The sequence below is a fragment of the Aquila chrysaetos genome, chromosome 4 (assembly GCF_900496995.4).
Source record: "Aquila chrysaetos chrysaetos chromosome 4, bAquChr1.4, whole genome shotgun sequence".
NCBI classification, from domain to species: Eukaryota; Metazoa; Chordata; class Aves; order Accipitriformes; family Accipitridae; genus Aquila; species Aquila chrysaetos.
In genome coordinates this window covers 1,905,823-1,923,403 of record NC_044007.1, presented here as the reverse complement: position 1 = coordinate 1,923,403, position 17,581 = coordinate 1,905,823, and the positions used below count along the sequence as shown (strand labels likewise).

Here is a 17,581-nt window from a genome sequence, read left to right as displayed (position 1 = left end):
TGCTCCCCTGACCAGGTCTTCCCTGAGGGTGGAGAGTCGCCAGGGTGGTATGGCCAGATACCACAATCCAATTGCATCGCATGAGCTCATTGTTAGTGGGTGACACGGGAAGAAACTCACAGAATCACTGAATCGGTGTGATACAGGCAGTTAAAAACTGGTAATCTGAGGATACACCAAAGAAAACTTTGAGGATACAGCAAGGAAACAATGAAGTAATGATAATTTTTTTCTAATCTGTATTGATTACTTTGGCTACTTAGATACTGTCAGGATGAAAGGGCAATGCTTGGAGTTAGAAACAACTTCATTCCCCTGGTGCTGCTTGCCAAAGAGCCTCCTAGCCAGTACTTAAAATAGGATATAAAGCCAGAATAAAGCCCTCTCTTTAGAGCTATTCATATACACCTTATTTAGCTAAACCCCCTTTCTATTTGCAATGACTCCAAGAAACTGTGGGTTGATTTTTCAAATTGATTTTCCAGCTAAACAGTTAAAACAGGAGGAAATGACAGATATTAATCAGAATTCCCATTATGTCTCCTGGGTTTGTACCACTCATCTTCTGCTGTCCTAAGCATTGGAGCATTTGATAAAGCAGCCAGGAAAAAAACTTTTCTAATGAAACAGTTTTTGTAAGAATTTGCCAATTCATCAAAATCAAATTGCTTCACGACACTGCATCTCTCCAGCCCAATTAGTTTATAATTAGTTAACACAAAGTGGAACAGTTCTAAGAGGAGGGACAAAGACAAGTACAATCTGAATTCTAGTATCTGTGGATACAGCATCTTCTCAAGCAAAAGGAAATATGACTTAAAAGGACTGCTCCTGTATCTCCTGCATCTTAATTGCATGTCCTAACCAATGGAGTTTGGCTATTGTAGACTGATCTTGCATTCTCTACCTGGCTTTGATTGCAAAATCCATCCTGGACTTAAAATAGCTTTATTATTTCTGCAGAACATTTCTTTGTCAACAAAATGGTATTTTGTCAATAAATTCACAACCAAGTCACAAAACGGCCCGACAAATCTGTTCCCTCAAGAAAATATTTTCCCCACATGTAAGACCATGAGCTGAGCTCCCGTGCCAAAGTTTCTTCCCTAAGCTGTATTGAAGTGGGGTAAGCAGCACCACCCATGAGTACTGGCCTCAAAATGAGGACAAGAAGGACAAAAGAGGGACCATAAGTCACCATGCATTGAATGCACCAGTTCCACATGGGGAGCAATTGTCCATGATGGCCTTATAACGGGCTTGGTGTGTCCAGCCATCAGGTCTACCCAATTCTACCTGCAGCAGCTGGACTGGAAATCGCAAGTTCTTCCCCATTGATATTCTGCGGTTTCCTATAGGGGCCAGAGTAATTAAATAATTTTCCTGATAGAAGGAAAAGGACACAGACTAGGAAGCAGCAAGCGTGCTAGAGTCCTGATCTGAGGTCTGATGTTGTCCCGCTGGGTGATCTCAGCAAAGTCATGTCTTCTGCCTGTGTTTCAAACTACCTCTTGCTACATCTGGCCATAGGAAACTGCAATGCCTGGTATGTGAAGAGATAAGAAAGTGTTTTGCGATGGTAAAGCAAGCACAGAACTGCTTTGTGATCATAGCACAGGCTACTGTCCCCACATTTTACCCCAACTCCGAAGCATAGGCATAGGAAAATGCACTCCCTTTTTCCTGCAAACTCGGAGATGCGCAAGGCATCGCCAGCAGAAGCTGGCAGGAATCCCACACTCCGAGCCTTTTACAACCAAAAGAGCTTAGCAATTAGCAAAATAACAAAAAAATGTCAAATGCATTTTTGATGCTCTGAAGTTGCCGAGATTTTCAACAAACAGTCTGGGCTGCTCCCACACACCGAGAGGTCTGTGCACCAGCAACGTAGCAACAGCACCACCGTATGGGCATCTCTAACCTCTACAGCCCTCAGAATTTTGTCCACCTACAGTTTGCTCCGCAGACAATATTAGCACCGTGGTGGGATTAATTTGCAGCAATGCATTGATTTCATGGTTGTCAGCAAGAACGTGTGTGATGTGAAGGTGAAATTTTTTGCCAAGGTTCGTCAGCCTAGCCTCTGAAATCTGAAATCCCAAATGGGAATAGCTGGATGTTTGGGTCTGTGCCTGGACCCTTGTAGAAATACTCAAGGTCAAACAGGTTGCTTGCTTATTAAACCTTTACAATGCTCACTGGTTGTACTTGTTTGCACCCATAGATCTCAAAACAATTCCCTTGTGATGCAGTAGTCATGACGCCTATTAGTGGAAGAGGAACAAAGAAGGGAAGGCACATGCCAAAGGTCCCTCAGCAGCCCAGTGACAGAGACCCAAAGACCCTTCTGTCTTTGCTCAATGTTCTGCTCTTCATGACAGCTCCGGTCTCCGTTGCTGGACTCTGGAAGATGTCTCAGGCAGCCTAGCCTTGCCTCCCTGTGCTCTGAAGCTTACTTGAACAGCAAACCTAGAAATAAATCCTTGTAGTGTGAGCTAGACCATAACATGAAACAGCGTTAAGCATCTACAGATGTAGCAGCTGGAGCCTATCTCTGCTGGCAGTCAAGGGCAGCCCTGGAGCAGCAGGAATCATGTTTCCTGCTGCTGGGCCAGCATCGTGCCTGTCCATCCCAAGACATGTGCACAGGAGAGTGGAAAAGAGCTGAGAGGTTGATAAGAAATCCTTTAGGCTGAGACAGGGGACATAGAGCAGAGCGAAGCATGCCTGTAATCCTGCACACAGAAGAGGGTACACAGGACTAGCTACTACAGCTCCTCCTGGCTGCTAGCTATCCATCCATCTCTGTGGACATCTGTATATCTACTCGTTTTTAAATCTTTCTCTCCCCTTATCTATCCATCTGTCTTCCTGTCTATCCAATCACATCTCATTTAGGATCCATGCTTTCCTCCTTACAGATAAGCCTGTAATGTGATTTGCCTTACTGTCATCTAGTGAATCAGTGTCATTTATTCCCCAACTGTTCTGATTTGGGACAGTTCGCTGCTCCTGAGCCTGCTTACATTCCAGGGAAAACAGCAGTGCAGGTGTTAGAAATTCCCACTTCGATGCCTAAAATTGGCCACTAACATCCCTTATCATACATCCCACACCCCCACAGCCTGAGTGGATTTGCAGACGTCACTGCAGACAGCACCAGCTCATTCACTGCACATATACCAAACACCTTCCAGGAGTGGAAAAGTCAATAAGGTTTCCTCTGCAGCCCATTGCAACCTCCACACACGTACTTCAGAACATCCTGAAAAGGAGATGCAAGCCACGTTCATGCTGAGCAAGCAATGCAGTGACCTCTCTTCAGGGCCAGGCAGCCTTGGACAGCAGCTCCTCGTGTTCTTGCACTTAAATTCTGGCTTGAATTAAGGAATCCGAGAAGGTGTTACACCTCTGAGCTCAGAGGCTGGAGGCTCTGCAGGATCCCCTGATGATCTGGCTCTTTCAAGGACTACAGTTTATTCAGGAGCTTGGATGAGTGCGTGGAACTTCATCTTAGTTTCCTCTTTACCAGGTTCTGTTTGGGTTTTTTTTCTCTGCTGCTCATAAAAGACATGGCCACAAAAAAAAAAGTCAGTCTTAATACATTATCTCTATCATCTTGCAAACTTCCCTACAGCCTCTTCAGACCACCTAGCCAAACGGTTGACACAGCTCAGGAAATTGAAGGAACTTTATTTTGCCTTCAGAGGCACTTGGTATCTCTGTCTAGATTTCCCAGACATCTTTTTACCTATTGCCCTTCTTGTCCTCAAATTTCCAGCTCATGCCTACAACAGTTATCCAGCTCCTCAGTGTGATCCATGACATCATGCTCTGTACCACGATCCACCACCACCCACTTTCCCAGCCTGACACCAGGCAGGTGAACCAGGATACAGCAAATAATCAAGCCCTCTTTCCCTCCCTCCTCAACAGAAAGCTCCAGACCTGTATCTATCAGGAATCTGCTCTGACAACATAAATCAGTATTAAAAAAAAAAAAACAAAAAAAAACCCAAAAAAACCAAAACCCAAGTGAATTGTAGACATCCTTAGCTTCCCAGGGAAAATAGATGGTCTTGTTCATGCAGTTAGATGAACTTGGGATTTTATAACATCAAGAAAATAAAAAATACATGCACACACAATCCTATGGACAACTGGGTATTAATGTATGTATAATAATTATAACAGGGCACGTTTGCCATCTTCAGGACTTGAGCAGGAACTGCACACAAATGTTGAAAAAAACAGTGAGAAGCAACACTCGATGTAAGGTTATAGGAATTACTGGGTTCTCACACAGCCTTGGGCTGCAGCCAAGCAGGACTGGGGCATGGACAGGCTCTTAGCTGTGTGCATCTCTTTTACAGCACCGTAAGTCCTGGTCTTCACTGGCAGCCCTGATACTGTTAGGAAAAAAAATAGAAAGAAATAATAGTACTAGGAGAGTTTGACTGGCAGCAAGTCAGGCTGCTGAGGATGAAAAGAGCACTCCCTCTTGCTTATCGATGAGTTACTTGAAGGAAGAAATATTTAATTCAAGGCCTGGGTGGATTTCATAGGGTGACTAGGTTATGCTTTCCCCTTGGCCCTATCCTTCCCTAACACAAGGAACCAAACCCTACAGGGACAATCATAAGGGATTAAAAAAGAAAAATAGCCTTAAATATCTCTGAATAAGGAACACCAGAGTCTGAGAACATATTGCCACTTTTTTTATCCAGCTATTCCATAGAAGTTGGCTATAAATGAGATGGTCTGCAAAAATACTATGAAGCAAAAGTCAATAGAGACAGAAAGAAAGAGTTGGTCGATTGGGGTTTTTTTCCTTTTAAACAGAAGTTCAAGAGTCCAAGGGGAAGCACTGAAGATCCCCACAGAGGAAATAGGATTTGCAAAATCATCCCCTGCACCAGATTCTCCACTGGTGTAAATCAGGGCAGTGTCATTAACTTCAGCAGACTTAGTCTAGCTCACCTTCTATCACTCATCCCAAAGTCCCTGATCAAGAGCAATGATCCACCAACACGCCAGCACACCTTACTTTCAATTTGAAAAAGTGCCTGGTGTCCTAAGAGCTAAACTGCGTGAGAGCAAATCCCTGAAGGTTATTACTGCAAAGCACTAAGTTCCTGAGTTTTCAGAAAAACCCTAAATAAAGTGAGAAACTGTGGCAAATTGAATTTAGCAGAAAGGCCTGTTTTCTTTTACGCCGGTATGTACTGAGAAGTGGTCAAAGGACATGAGGGATGGGAGAGGTCTCTAATCAACCCTCAAAAGCAAACATTCACACTTCAGTTTGGAATGTGGCTGAACTCACCCTCATCTGTGATGAGAAGTGGCATTTCTTTGACAAGCCTGAATTGTTTCCAATACACGCTGGTGTGAGTTCAAGTGTCAAAATGGTACTCAACCTATCCTAGACAGACAGACTGGCAGACAGAGAGAAGCGTGCCACAGTACAGATGTGGTAGAAGAAAATAATACCAAAGCCATCACAAAGTCCCTTTGATTTCAACACACACATAAAAAAAAAAATTTGAATTGGCCATTGTCTTTTACTAGACTACAGACAATACGTAAGAATAAGGGCAAATGGGCACCTGGACACCTGGAAGAGGCCAATGCACTGTAATTTGCCCACATACCTTGCTACCACATGCCACGAGTGTCACAGAGACACTCACACATGCAGATAAATAGCCGGCGGTGTTTATTAAAAGAACATTCTGTCCTGGGTTTAAACACAATAGCTCCACTCAGGATAGCAATGGGGGTGGAGAGCCTTGTTCACAGGCTGCAACCACAGCCTCGCTGGCTCTGGAGAAATACATAAGGCCAGCCTTGTTCTAAAGAATTTGGTTTTTTTCCACTCATGTGAACACTTTGCCCAAGGGTAGGAGGAAAGGCAGGGGCGTAGTGGTGGAGAGGAGCTGCTGGTAGCTCCAAAAGTCGCAGTCAGATAGGAGAGGCACCTAACGCAAATACCACCACCAGAAACCAACCCCTCCATTGGTCCAGCCAGCAGCCTCGCTCAGGTGCCTTCGCAGGGTAACCTTCTGGGCATGCCTGATTGCTGCCTCCCACAGTATATAAACTGTCCCGGGAGAAAACAATCCGTATTCAGCACGAGAGAGGCTATCCCAAAATGAAGGCTTTCCTTGTCCTCCTGCTGGGAGCAATCCTGTGCTTGGACTCAGGTAAGACAGCACGGAGTCCCTGGCCCACGTCCCCTCCAGCAGATCTTCAGCTGGGAAAAAAGACTTGTGATGGAGTTTGGCAGTGAGGGAAGAAATGCTGACGCAGTTGGCATATGAAGACATTTGCTTTTGGTTGGGATGTCCTGGGTGTTGCATGGAAAAAATGCATAGTCCCACCCTGCTGAGGGTGTGATCCTAGTGCTGGGTCGAACAGCTTCCAGGAAGGATAAATCCTATACAAAACTGAATTTAACTGAAATCAAAATTATTTAAGCCAGACCATATAGTTATGGGGGCAGGGGGTGGGAGGTGGTGAAGTGGGGTGGGAGCATTATTTTTATTCTTCCCAGGCTATCAAAATTGCAATGTTTCTGCAAAGGTAAGTTTTGTTCCAACTTGTTTTCTGATTCTTCATTTCAAAAGTGGCATGGATTGTCAGGATTTTAATGGGACAGAAAAAGGGAGAATGCCATGGCATGTTATTTTATAAACGGGATGGGTGGGATTCAGACACTGTCAGATTTTTCTAGCCTCACTGGGAAAAAAAGGGTTTAAACCAGCTTTTCCGTTACCAGAGAAGAGAAGAAGCAGGTCTGAGCAGAAATGTTTCTCAGTCAGCTGAGAATGTTTAAGGAAAAGGCTGGGAAGAATCTTGTACAGTCCTAGCCACATCTTCTCTTCTGCTAGCTTCCATCAGAGTGCTCTGAGATTTGACTTACATTGCATTAAAAGTCAGATAAATGTGAGAGCAGAGTGCAGCACTACAGACAAACTGGGGTTTGGCTCCTTGCCTCTGTGACTGCATCAGTCATTTATACCAGAACAGCTTGGACAGAGGGAGACCAAGTGCCTAAAATCACTTCTTGTTCCTGCTCTGAATAACACTAATTTCTAAATAGGGCTTTTCTGTGTCCTAACAGAGTATTTTAGGCATTAGGGTATTGACCTGAGGGATTCATGATACAAGCCTGGTGGTCATGGGGTTAAAGTACATACATAAACATTAACTCTCACACTTGCAAGGCTCCAGTGATGCCCTGGGGCACAGGTAGGTAATAGGAACAGGTAATTGCACCATGCTCTCACTCCTCTGAGGACTATTTTTCATCAGGGCTAGACACTTGTAAGCTGCAATGCTTATTCTGCCTTTGCCTGATGTGTATAACGGCACAGCAGACATTAACAACACTGACTTGCATCCCCCGTAGAGTGGCATGTCCGTGAGGGGGTGGAAACACGTGGTGACCTGGTTTTCAGAGGGAAGGGAAAGCTGTGTTTGCACTTTGCTTTCTAAGAGGGGGTGGTGGAGAGTACGTGTCACAAGTTGGTCAAACTGAGACAACGGGCTGGAAGAGACCCTGCAAATTGCCTGCTCCATCCTTCCCTCACCCTCTCTTCCTTCTGGGCTTTCCCTCTTTCATTCAAGCCTGGCAATGCCTCAGCTAAAGCTCACAAGCCCACCTGGTAAAACATTAATGTTTATACAAGCAGACAAATAATATCATTCTGTCATTCTGGGGACTTCATCCCTTCATCCCAGCTCAGGAGGTGGGAATATCACAAAAAGCCTGTTCCAGACAGGAACTGAGTTAGGCATCCCAAGTGCAGAGGAAGAAGCTTTTGGGAAGCACTTCCCATTGACTGATGAGATCAGTCAATGAGACCAGCTATCCAGCTGCTCTCTTTTTGCTCCCTCACTTCACTGACTACATCTGAAACATCTTCAGCACGTGCAACACCTGACTCTCACCTCGAGCGTACTATTCTCCACCGAAAATGGAAAACCCATTGTTTTCCCAATAACAGAGGTGCTGTCTTCCTTTGAGGACCCACAGGAATGGTCCTGTTTCCCCATGCAAGCACGAAGTTGGGTTTCCTGGAAAGCTTCAGATAGATTTGTCTTATAACCCCTCTTGGTCTCTTGCAGGTTCTTCTTTGCAGTGTTACAGCTGCACATCACAGCTCAGCAATGCCAACTGTCAGAATAAAGTGGACTGTAAGGAGCAGGAAACATGCAAGACAGATGTGATCAGTAAGTCAAAGTGGGAATGGGCAATATCTTAGTTGTGATGTTGGAGCCAAGCATGGTCCCAGCCTCAGATGTCCAAGCCAGCCTCACCTGCTCTAGATACACCAGCTGGTGTGGGCCAGCAAATCTCAGTGTGCAGCAGGAAGAGAAAAGCCATCTGGGGAGAAATAATAGAAGAAAAATATTTATCCCTTGGTGATAGCTGGTCCCTTGGTAGTGGTGCTGGCCATCACCAACTCTTCTCCCCGCACTGGCCACAAGAGTGTGATTATAAAGTCATACTGGTACGTGCATGCTGTACCCCATAAATTCCTCAGTGTTTGCCAATAGATCATGCTAAAAACTGAGCAGTATGGCCAGTACAGTGCCAGTGCCTGGAATGAATCTCAGGAGGGTGTGCTCGACATTGCAAATACCTACCAATGTCTCTCACCTGTACAAAATTAGGTTTATTTCTCCTTCATAACACAAAAAATTTTTTGCTTACAAGGGCAATAGTTCAGTTTGTGGCTTTGAAAAACTTGGAACATTAATTAAAATGTGAGGGGCTGAGTCTGGTGAAACGTAGTCATGAAGTTATGAGGAGCATTCAATGACAGATTGAGCTGACTTTAGGTGAATTCAATGAAAAGAATAGAATTTCACCTAGGCTGACCTACAGCCAGCTCTGAATGCAGCCATCTGTCCACCTCTGGGTAAACTCCTTTAACAGATTATGATTTAATTTTCCCATTCTAGATCTGGCAAAAAAATATTTGCCCTGTCCAGACCTGTGGTGACAGCTCAGTTGCTCTTAGACCTGGGGCACAAAACCATCAGTGGCATATTCAAACTGATCTCTGTCAGGCAGTAAATGCAATACCTCCAGTAGGCTTTGTCCTTGTAGGAAATGTGCAAACCCATGGCCATGCACTCACATGCAGGAGAGGCAACATATTAACCTTAGCCCTATACACTGAATTTGCATACGTCAAAGACTTGGTGCCCAGAATAGATTGTGCAAGATCAGGAGCAATCACGCAGACCATAATCTGCTGGTAAACAGCAGTTACTGAGTACGACCTGGCCACAGAAAAATAGGTTGTGCCTCTCAGAAACAAATGAAACTGTAACTCTGTCACCTGTGAAAAGTGGAGAGCCATGTTTCCGTAACTTCCCTGCGTGTTGAAAGGCTCTGTGCAACAAAGATGTATGGCATATGAGCAAAGATTACCCCACGTTTGCTCCTCATCCATTAGTAACTTAGACTCCCCAACAGAGGTGTTAATAGCTACTTGCATTATTAATTAATTTATTAGAATTTCTGTAGCTGGTGCATTTTTAGAAATCCCTGAGAATTGTGCTGTGGAATACACTGCCTTAAGCAAACACTCGGGCATTGAAATCCTTCTCCCCTTGCTGACAAACTGACACCCCAAAAATAGAACCTGCTACAGAGAAACTTGCAGCTGTTTCGAAACACTCATTTTTTTTCCAAGAAGTGAGTTCAGATAAGAATAACATCTCATTATTCAGTTCCATGAGGCTTGGCTTGCATTGAATCCTTGTAGTAATGGTCCTGCTTTCCTTCCAGGAGTCATAGGGCTCTTCAGCATCATCAGCAAGGGCTGTGACCCGTCATGTGAATCATTCCATCAGGACTTCAGCGTGGGCAACAGGAATATCTCCTGCTGCAGCAGCAACCTCTGCAATGTCAACACAGCAGGCAGTGTGAGGTGCAGCTATGGGATGGCAGCAGGGACAGCAGCCGTTGTGCTCTGGACCTTCCTGAACAACAGACTGTGAGGAGCAAAGAGGACTCCCACGACCACAGAAGGTCTTCGAGCACCCCTCTTATGACAAGAATGGTAACCGGGAGCAGTGTGGTGTGTTGGGCACACAGCATCCTTGGAGCTGATGGCAGATCTTTGCCATATGAAAGCTTCTTCATTACTGTTATTGTATTCCTGTAGTGCTACCAGATAAGAAAACATGTGTACATGCTATCTGCATAACACCTAAAACATGCTTATTTCTGGATCCAGTGTGGATGTGTTACCTCTGTATCACTTAGCCATGTATTTCTGCACCCAGCAGCAACTGCAAGTGGGTGTGTTGCATGCCTGGCCAATGTTCAGTCTTGGTCATTGCTGTGTAACGATGATATGTGCTGAGAGGTGCCATGGCAGAGCAGAATAGAGGTGGGAACTGCACCTCCAAAGCTTGAGGGGCTCTGGCTTATGACAAACGCTGGAGGGCATATACCCAAAGAAAACTTGTGAAGAGCAATCACACCCAAAGGGGAACTTGCTTGTGACCTAGAGACGCTGGGACCCTGCACCTTGTTAGCTACCATACAAAACAAAAACAGTGCTCACCTTCCCTGCTGCATGTGCATACAGCCATTCATATGCCTACCCATCGCTGTAGCATCCTTGGGATGATGAGCGGGACTGCACATTCAGGTACCTGGACAACCATGGTGGGCAATAACCACTGGAGTGAAGTGGAAAGGGTGTCCCCGTGGTGTCCTGGTCAACCAATCCAATTCTGGGATTGCCAGTCTCCATGCTGGCCATAGTGGCATCCCGTGAAGGTCCCCATCTCCCACAGGCAGGTTCTCAAGCTTTCTTCACCAAGTTTCTCCTTGATCCATTCCCCATGCCACAGCTTGGGACACAGGTCCTGTCACAAGGTTGAAGAGGTGTTTATCTTAAAGGTCCTGTGGGGTTGCCTAGCAGACCAGGAAGAGTGGAGAAAGTAACCATCAGAGCTCCCATTTTCCCCTCTGGGTACCTTGATCGTGGAGGTGAGCACGCACCCACTTCCATTCCCAGGTGAGATACAGTAAGTGAGAGATGGGGAGGAGGCAAGCATGGGGGAAAAGACGAAGGAAAACAGGAGCAGGGGAGCTAGGGAAAGGCATGGGGTTGATTTCTCTCCTCCTGAGGTGCTCTCAGGACAGGGCTGGGAGTGCTGAAGAATAGGGTGAGACTGGTCCTTCCTGAAGATTTGTTGAGGTCATGAGCATACCCACAGAGTCCTTTATTCCCTTCTTTATAGTAGAAATTTCCCTTCTTCACCCACTGATCTTTCCCCTTTCCTGGGACTCCCTGCTGAAGCCAGAGCGGCTTTCTCCACTTGTCACATATAGAAGATTTGGCTTACATCTGATGAAGGAGTGGCTTAGTGCAGCCGCTGGCACTGCTACAATCATGCTTTGCCCACTTTTACTCGTGTAATGAATGTGGCAGCCACGCAAGCTTCAAATAACTGGAAAACCATTTCAAGCCCTCTCTGTTGCTGATACCAATGAGGTATCTGCATGCAAAGCAGACTTCATAGTTTTAACACCTCTTCTACACAGTTATAGCCCCTCTATATAGTTACAGATTCTGAATTATAGTTTGCCTTCTCCAGATAGTTTATTTTATGGATATAAACTTGGGTGTTCCCACCTCACATTGGGAGATCCTGTATAGTGTTTGGCAAAGGCAGCAGAGTACTATACAAAGTACTATACAAAGCTGCCTGAAAGAAATCCTCGAATAAGACCTCCAAGAAATACGTATGTGAAGAAATCTGAAAAACAAGGTAGAAAACATTCTGGAGAAGGCCACTGTGTCACATGGGCTTCCTCCCAACAGACAACAAAAGAAGGAAGACAAGGCTGGTGTCAGCGGAGCGTACACAGATGGGCCTGTGGTTTGGATTTGTGTGGCAGGGTTTTGGTAGCAGGGGTGGCTCCTGTGAGAAGCTGCTAGAAGCTTCCCCAGCTCCAAGTCGGACCCTCCTCTGGCCCAGGCTGACCCAATCAGCGACAGTGGAAACACCTGTGGGGGAACAGATTTAAGAAGGGGAACCTGCAGTGAGTGAGGAAACTGGAATGTGAGAGGAACCCCTCTGCAGATCCCGAGGTCAGTGAGGAAGGCGGGGAGGAGGGGATGCCCCCGCAGCCTGTGGTGAGACCAGAGGGCAGGCTGTCCCCTCCCAGCCCAGGGAGGGCAGCGGGGGAGCAGATGCCCACCTGCAGCCTGGGGAGAGAGGAGCCCACGCCGGAGCAGGGGGATGGATGGACCCCAGGATGGCCGGGACTCCACGGGAAAGCCCGCGCTGGAGCAGGCTGTGCCTGAAAGACTGCAGCCCACGGAAAGGAGCCAGGCCAGAGCAATTCATGTAGAACTGTCTCCTGTGGGAGGGACCCCACGGTGGAGCAGGGGATGAGTGAGGAGTCCTCCCCCTGAGGAGGAAGGAGCAGCAGAGACTACGTGTGAGGAACCGACCCCAGCCCCTGTTCCCCTGCGCCGCCGGGGGGAGAAGGTGGAGAGAACCAGGAGTGGAGTTGAGCCTGGGAAGAAACAAGGGGTGGGGGTAGGGTGTTTTAAGATTTGGGGGTTTACTTCCCATTATCCTTGTTTTGATTTGAATGGTAGTAAATGAAATTGATTTTGTTTTTTCCCCAAGTTGAGCCTGTCTTTTGCCCGTGACCATAAGTGGTGAGTGATCCCTCCCTGTCCTTGTCCCAACCCACGAGCTTTTCTTTGTATTTTCTCCTCCTCATCCCATGGAGGCCAGGGGAGGAGGAGTGAACGAGCAGCTTCGCGGTGCTTTGTTACCGGCTGGGCTTAAACCACAACAGCCTGGAAGAGCCCCGGGTGGGAACAATAAGACAGGCTGGACCCATGAAGTCAAGGAGCTCTGAAGTCAGGAGAGCAGTGGGTGGAGGACTAAAAGGGGAGGGAGATTGGCCAAGAGCCCCATTTTCCTCTCTCACCCCCTAAGAACTATTAGAGCTGCAAAGGGTGTGCAGAGCCACGGGATGAAATAACAAAGAAGCATTCACCTGGTAGAGATGAGTCACCTGGGGGACCCATAGCCATGGGACAAGGGCCAGCATCAAATTTTGGATGAAGTAAATGGGATGTCAGAAGATAATGACACTGTCTGCTATTGTGAAAGAGAAAAGTACATAAATCCTTGGGACGCAAGACATTAACAAGCTGCTAGTTGTAGGAAGCAGGGAAGGGGTTTTCCCAGAAGGAAAATCCAGAATGAACCACCTTCCTCATATGACTCGAGTCTGGTTATTGGCAGAGGAAGGATATGGGACATGTGGGGTGATTTATTCTGGTTTTTGCAAACCTCCTGAGTCTTAGTCACTGAAAAGGCGGCTCTGTACCTTTCCCAGCCAGGCTGTTTTCTGCATGGGTGACCAGCTCCATGACTGCTCCAGTCCAGGGGCTCATCTTCTTGCACTGGAGGAAGGTCCCCAACACATTACTGTCCTTTTCCCGTTTTCTGAAACAATTCCCAGGCAGTCAGGCATGCCCACATCCAGTGGCCTTTCTCAACAAGAAATTTGGTTACAATGGCCCTTTCTGGAGACTGGGAGTTCAGCTGTACGGAAATGGCCAAAATGTGTTAGCCAGCACCAGAGCCATTGGAGTCCCCAGGGACATTGGGTGAGACACAGCCTCTTCCAGCTTCTGGAGAGGTCAAACACATTCAGCCCTGAAAATAAAAGAGGTGTCAAAAGTCTTTAGGATGAATGGGGGCTGTTTACCTGTGTTATAGCATACTGGTCCCATGTGGCAATGACGTCTACTTGCTGGAGCACAGCGTTTAAGAATTTCTTGCTGGAGCCAAAAGGGGACTTTCCCATGCTCTGGTGGTTGAGACCTGATGTCTAGACCTTTACAGGCTGAAGGTATGATTTCTTCTCCCGGTTTCTTGTCTGTACATATTCTGGAAGGAGTCCATGATTGACCACTGAGTGATTCTCCTCTGGATTTATCTGGAGATATATCCTCTCTGTGGATATATCTGGAGTTTTGGCACGCAGTGCTGGAGGTGGGGGGGATTAGATAGTTAGAGAAGGTGCAACAAGGAGAAACCACGACTGGGATAGACACAGTAAAAAGCAGGGTAGGAAGCCCCTGCAGATGCAACACGGCGCTAACAGGTGGAACTCACTGCTGCTTGATGGGTGCCTGGCATGGCACTTGCAATAGCACAAAACCACACTCTCCATTCAGGTCACCGACAGACAGCCTCAAAAACAACCCTTTAAATTCTGGGAAGGATTAGGAGGTGGCGAACTGGGGCAGGTAAATGACTCAGCCACGGGTCAGAACCTGGGCTGGGTCAGGGCAGGACCAGGAAGAAGACTGTTTTTCCAAGTGCTGTGACTGCACGTTGACAGAAAGGCTGGCCTCCCCTCCTGCCTTGTAAACCCCTAACAAACATAAACAGGGCTCAGTCCCTCCTGCTCTGATCTGCACCCTCTGTCAGCAGCGTGCTCTCTTGGTACAGATGATCTGGCATCACGCAACTGTGCGAGCCCTGGCTGAAGGTCGATTTACTCTCAGGGTGCTGAGAAAAAGGCCTAAGAGCTGTTTGCTGGGTGACAGACAAGCACAACATTTATTTGAAAAACAAGGCTATTTTTTTGGCCCAAGCAAGTTGTTTCTTGACATTGCTGGCTAAGCAGTTTTATCAGTTCTTCCCCTATCTTTTCCACACTTATCAAAAGGCCTAAAATTGGGGACAGTCTCTTTAAGCAACTCAATCCATCATGTATGCAAGAGATTTCTATTCCTCCAGGATCAAACTGCAGTTCATTTATTTAAATAATGAATAGCTGGACAATAAAATGGATGGGTTTTTTTTTTTTTTTCAAGGGCAGCAGCTGCACTTTTCTAAAAGCTGCAGTTGCATTACGGACTGAATGTAAACACACAATTCTCTGTTGAGCTTACCTCTTACAGATGGAAAAAGTAAAGCAACTCTGATCTAGAGTAACTGCTTTGGTATGATTTTAGTGGTAGGAAATGTTACAGAGTAAAAGAAAAGTGCTGCTTATATTATATTATTGTTATGATGCTGTATTTGCTACTGGTAGTATTAGCTAGTATTCATTATCTCTGTGGACAGGGATTAGGGCATACAGTATTTCCTATGGCCCAGTAGAAGTTACACCCAGTGCCTGTACCTGGCCTGAAAAATGTCACCAAGATCCCCTGAATTCAGCCCAATTTGTGGCAGCTGGTTAAAAATATTTGATCACACTGGAGAAAGTCTCTTGGGCAGAGAGGCCAGATGAGCTGGCATATAAGGACCAGCAGTTCCTTGCTGTGCTCCACATTTCCTTTGTGGCCTGGGGCAAGTTACACAGTGTCTCCATACCTCTGCCTTGTACAGATGTTATCAAATCCAATACATTGAAAGATGCTCAGATAGTGACTTTAATGGGGCCAGGGGAGAGACTTAGGCTAAAAATAAGCTCAGATAGAGTCAGCTAGCATAACAGAGCTGGGGAAGGATTACCCACTACCCACCCACCCTGCACAGCCACATTCCTGCTCTGAATTATGCACACACTGTTGTGCAATGAGGCTTTCTGTGGCCCAAATAGACCAGAAAGAAAGCCTGCAGTTAGCTCCACTGTGCCAGCTATTCAGCCACTGGACAGTCACTAAAAGCAATCAAAAGAACTGCCCTTTGATTGCAGAACATCCCTAAAGTAACTGTACCTGTCACTCACCAGCAGCAAGGCTGGCTGGACAAGGCTGATGAAGCCAACTTCATCCCATGCCATCTTGACTAATCCCACTCCCATCCTGCCAATTGACAACTCTGTGTGGCAGAGAGATCCCTCGCTACCTCATTTCTGACCTTACCTTGAGCTCTAGTAATGCCTTTCTAAGCTAAATCCCAGGACTCCCTGCAAACCAGATGCTGCACCCATGACTACCCTCTTGAGGCTTTCAACTCACAGCTCCTATTGCAGCCCTTATCTCCTCCCCATATGCTTCTCTGATTTCTCATCCACAAGCCCATATTATGGGGGCATCACCTTATAAAGTCACCAGCTCATTAAAACACCTCTTGCTATGTGCCTCTACCAGAATTTGTAAACCCCAGCTATGTTCACCACCCACACTGAAATAGCCTCTATGCCCTTCATAGGCACATGTTCACCTCTGCCAGTGTTTCCCCACCTGAATCACTTAGAGATGCTGTGACCCAGCCCTGGACCCTTTCACAGCTCTGCTGGTGGTCCTCCATGGCTGGGGTAGTTTGATTGCCTCCATACACGTCCCCTGCAACAGAGATGAGAGGAATGGGGCTGAGTCAGGAAAGGAAAGTGTTTTGCTCCTTCCTCTCTTGTTATTTTTATTAAAGATTCCATCTGTCCTCAAGGGAATTTGTGGAATGAGGAATTCACCCAGGGCAGGTGAGTGAAAGTGGAGTGGTGGGCAGGGAGGGGACTTGTTTTCATCAGGGGTCGCTACACGTTGAATTATTTGCAGGGACCCACCTGTCCTCCTGGGTGGCTGTGTGGTACCACACACGTGAGTGCCTTCGGTCCAAACTAGTTGTGTCTTCTGCTCTGGATTTGCGTTCAGCTGCATCATTTAAACTTGCTTTCTGCAATATAGCAAGGGTAACACGTCTGTTTGCTCTCGCAGACAAATTGAAGAGAAAATGATGTAATCTCTGTCTGTAACATCCACTGTTTCTGTAGTGACGAAAAAGACATTCATCCTGCTTAAAATACTGATGTTTGGGCAGAGACTAGGTTTTTTTTGACACCTATTCAACTGTAGTAATTAAAAAGAGAGGAAGGTGTGGCTAAAGTTTCAAATAGTCAGTTGAGATGTGATAATTTGAATACATCTGACCTATTCTGTTCCTCTACATGTGAAATGAGCTTTAGAAAAATAAAGGAAGGTTAGACTTGGCATAAGAATTTGACTATTCAAAGTTTAAATGGGAACATTTAAAAGAAAACAATTAAGAAAACAACCCTCTCTGCTCTTTCTCTTGCATCCCATAGAGGCAGACAATGGCAATCCTTTGCCAAGAGTGTAGTGCTCCTGTGCAGTCACTGCTTCTGGACTGGCTCCAATTGCTTTGTGGTAAAATGGCAGAGCGTTTCACAACAGTTCTCACACCCATGTACTATCAAAAGCAGATGTTTCCCTGCCCTTCATAATCCCATGCAATTAATTTCTCTTCTTTGCTGCTTTTGAAGCAAATGCTCTGCTACCAGGTACTCTTCAAATGTAGCAGCTCTACCCTCTTCTCCCCATCCTCGCCCCAGAAGGATCAAGAAAAGAAGCATTTGCCTTTGCCATGGAGATCTGTCGATGTGATGTCTTCCAAAGCTTCCATGGGAAGCAAGGAGTCTGAAGCCAGTTACAAGCATGTCCACGTCAGAAGTGCTACATGAGCTGCTCCTCAACCTTGAATCTATTCAAGAAGTGATGATCTGAAGAGCTGGCATTTGACACAAAGACAATAAGAGAGAACAATCCTGGCATGAAGAAATACCCAGCAAACAAAGGCTATTCATCTCAAAGAGCAG

At 46.2% G+C, this 17,581-nt stretch overlaps 1 protein-coding gene across 1 annotated transcript; it reads left to right on the top strand.

Annotated features, from left to right (window-relative positions):
* The first annotated feature begins 5,793 nt into the window (after positions 1-5,793).
* On the top strand, positions 5,794-10,249 carry LOC115340807 (prostate stem cell antigen-like). The gene is made up of 3 exons (XM_030012831.2): positions 5,794-6,203; positions 8,131-8,235; positions 9,806-10,249. Exons 1-3 carry the CDS (start codon positions 6,152-6,154, stop codon positions 10,015-10,017), a joined length of 369 nt encoding a protein of 122 aa, XP_029868691.1. The 5' UTR covers positions 5,794-6,151; the 3' UTR covers positions 10,018-10,249.
* The last annotated feature ends 7,332 nt before the right edge of the window (positions 10,250-17,581 follow it).

Bases quoted from the DNA above. Each gene is read 5' to 3' on its own strand.
- LOC115340807 (XM_030012831.2), top strand. From the start codon at position 6,152: ATGAAGGCTTTCCTTGTCCTCCTGCTGGGAGCAATCCTGTGCTTGGAC. The intron at 6,204-8,130 runs GTAAGACAGCAC...GGTCTCTTGCAG, and splicing joins AATCCTGTGCTTGGACTCAG to GTTCTTCTTTGCAGTGTTAC. The intron at 8,236-9,805 runs GTAAGTCAAAGT...CTTTCCTTCCAG, and splicing joins ATGCAAGACAGATGTGATCA to GAGTCATAGGGCTCTTCAGC.